The 3,210-nt window shown below is 34.8% G+C and overlaps 1 protein-coding gene across 1 annotated transcript; it reads right to left on the bottom strand.

The window, feature by feature from the left end:
- Window positions 1-542: 542 nt before the first annotated feature.
- On the bottom strand, window positions 543-2,921 carry LOC139858858 (cytochrome P450 CYP72A219-like). Its single transcript, XM_071847693.1, has 5 exons — window positions 2,487-2,921; window positions 2,093-2,313; window positions 1,616-1,860; window positions 1,114-1,498; window positions 543-1,030 (listed from the first exon to the last, which is right to left on the bottom strand). The coding sequence occupies exons 1-5, from the start codon at window positions 2,761-2,763 to the stop codon at window positions 605-607; spliced, it is 1,554 nt and encodes a 517-aa protein (XP_071703794.1). The 5' UTR covers window positions 2,764-2,921; the 3' UTR covers window positions 543-604.
- Between the last annotated feature and the right edge of the window lie 289 nt (window positions 2,922-3,210).

Here is a 3,210-nt window from a genome sequence, read left to right as displayed (position 1 = left end):
GAAGAACTCTAGTAGCAGAAAAACATCTAACTTGATTAAAGTAAAGTTAAACTTGTTTGGTCATACATTCTGATAATTCCAACTTTTTTTTTTGTTCATATATTATAACCATTTGATGTCCTTGAAAAGAAAACAACAATACCCAATCTCACGACTATAGGGTGTGGGGTAGCTCTGAAAAGAAACAAAATGTGATAATCATATGTTTTTATTATTAATAAAGTTGCTAAAGCATATATCTCATTTTTTTGTGGATTTGAAATTAGAAACGACGACTTTGAATTCCGATTTTTAATTGTTGATATTTTATTATATTTTGATAGCTTTGTTGCCGCAAGATTTGATAATGTGAACATGGGTCAGAGTATCAAGCTGTTTGGAGGTGGAGATTAACATCTTCAACCAGAATCACTTGATCTTATTGCGCACATACTTATACTACTCGTAGAATAGTACCTTCTTCACTAGTGTAGGTAATTCATACATACATACATACATGCATGCATGCATGCATGCATACATACATACATACATACATACATACATACATACATACATACATATAACCAAAATCCGACTTCTTTAAGAATACAATTACAATACACTAGCGCTTATGCAAGATTAAGTGTGCGCCAAATTGAGGTTGAAGAGTGATGATAGTATATGGAGCGTGTGAATATGATGGGGAGAGCTCAAATGAGAAGCGCATAAGAATCATAGCAAGCATCATTTTAGCTTCCAACATAGAAAAATTTTGTCCGATGCATACACGTGGACCCCCACCAAAGGGGAAATACACGGTTTGCCCCTTGGTTACCTTAGATGTACCTTGTGAGAACCTCTCTGGATTAAACTCTTTTACATCCGCACCCCATACAACAGGATCATGATGTGAAAGCATTGTGTGCAACTGGATGAGTGTTCCCGCAGGCAACATTACGTTTCCTAATTTCGTTTCTTTATGAACCATTCGTGACATTGCTACCACAGGAGGGTATAACCTAAGAACCTCGAGGAAGATACTATTAATCTGCAAAACAATTGAAATGAGAGGGAGGGGGGGGGGGGGGGGGGGGGGGGGGGGGGGCGGCGGTTAGTATCTAGAAAACATACTATTTTTAGCCGATTCAACCCCTCAATGTCTGGTTTCCTATCCGCAAAGACATTTAAAACTTCAACTCTTGCACGATCTTGCCATTCTACGTGTTGACCTAACAAAACCATAGTCCAAACAAGCAAATTCGCAGTAGTCTCTTGGCCTGCAAAATAGAATAGCTTGCATTCTTCTATGATATCATCTATACTAAGTCCAAATTTGTTGTTCCCTCGTTGTTTAATCTCCTTATAATTAGATTCTAATAGTATGCCAAGGAGGTCGTCCTTGCTACTTCTTGTTTTTTTCATTTCGATCACTCGTTTGTCGATAATGCTACTTATCAAACCCTTTACTTCTTTGTAAATTGCTTTTATCCTCTTGTTGTTTTTTGTTGGTAGAAACCTACAAAATTGAAAAAAAAAAACCCTAAAATCGTTTACTTTAAAGTAAAAATGTGGTATTGAACAATAAATAAGGTCTCTTAAATGCACAATATTTCGCTTGGAAAGATATACTGACTGTGATCCTGGAACGTAGGTAGATCGAGCTGTTGCTATTATTAGCTCAGCTTGTTCTGTTTGAAGTTCAAATATCTTTCTTCCTTCAGTATAGCTGCTGCCAAACGCTGTGCGCGAAATCACGTCACTTGTCATGGTTTGGAGATGAGGCCACACATCAATTTCACATGAGCTTTCGGTTTTAAACGCTTCTTCCCATTTGCTGATCATCTCATTGCAACTTTCATAAAAAGCAGGTACCATATGCTACAATGAAACACCAAAACCGCACATCTTTACAGTCAGTCTCTTGTACATAAATAAAACATATAAAAATATTCAATAATTGTTATTATCTTTAAGTAGAACTTCAACATTATCCCTACTAGAGGTGGCAAAACTAGCCTGATACTCGGATTAGGTGATAAGTCAAAACGATTAATGTTTTATACATCAAAACGATTAATGTTTTCCTAACTAATGGACAAAGAAGGAAAACCTTAAGCTTCTCAACAAGAAAAGCAGAATTGATGATTTTTCGATGTTTCACCCATTGATCACCTTCGACATCCGCAAGCCCTTTTGCTAGCAAGCCCAATATCGGGTTTCCTCCTCTCATCTTCTGAAATTCAACATAATTTCCTAACATCTCCTTTATCATTGTTGGATCAGTTATGTGTAGTATTGGTTTTGGACCCATCCAAGTAAAGCAATTCTTACCTATTAATCATCATTCATCACAATATAAAGATAACTCAAATTCCAATTAAATTTATAAAATCTATTAGTTCTGTTAGTAAACTTAAATGACCTCAACAACATATACATGTTATCTCATAAGAGCATCCGCTACCAAAATTTCATACATAATAAGATAAGATATATATACATACCATGAGTGTTAACCATGTTATGAACGAATGACAAAACTCGTGGTACGATATCATCAGTCAAATTAATGGGTTTGGCATATGCAGCTGTTATCATCTTCGCCATCTCCTTCATATCGCCATATAACAACTTGTAAGTGGTTCCTTTAAGTCCTTGTTCTCTTAGACATTTCTCCATCTTCTTTGGTGTAAACCAAACCCAATCCAAAAACCTCCATGTAAGTATCACCACAATCATCCCTACACCACATATTGCAATCAAGCTTGGACTTAGCTCCATTATGGAATTTAGGAATTAGTTATTTTTTGGTGTTTTAAACTTATGATGAAGAATTGAAAGTTAGGCTTTAATTTATTGATGAATATTTATCACTTAGAGGCTTAGAGCCCCCAAGGATAGAGTAACTAAGTTTCTTCCATATCTTTTGTTTGTTCCTTTTGTTTTTTTTTTTTTTTTTTTTTTTGTCTTTTTACTTTCTGTGGTGGTTAAATTATACTCAAGAATCATGTTAAGACTACTTTAAAAAGCGATAATCACACATTTCTGTACTACACTGAATGTATATGTATTTTACCACATTTTAATGTGAAATTTATTCAAGATAAAAGGATATTAATAGAATTTAATTCCATCCATACACTTCCGTTATCTAGTGTAAACTAAAATTCAATTATGCTTTTAATGTCTCAGAATTATTCTACACCAGGAAATAAAACGTATGTATAC

This window comes from Rutidosis leptorrhynchoides, chromosome 7 (assembly GCF_046630445.1).
Source record: "Rutidosis leptorrhynchoides isolate AG116_Rl617_1_P2 chromosome 7, CSIRO_AGI_Rlap_v1, whole genome shotgun sequence".
NCBI classification, from domain to species: Eukaryota; Viridiplantae; Streptophyta; class Magnoliopsida; order Asterales; family Asteraceae; genus Rutidosis; species Rutidosis leptorrhynchoides.
The sequence above is the reverse complement of the archived record's forward strand: the minus strand, read 5'-3'. Positions and strand labels throughout refer to the sequence as shown.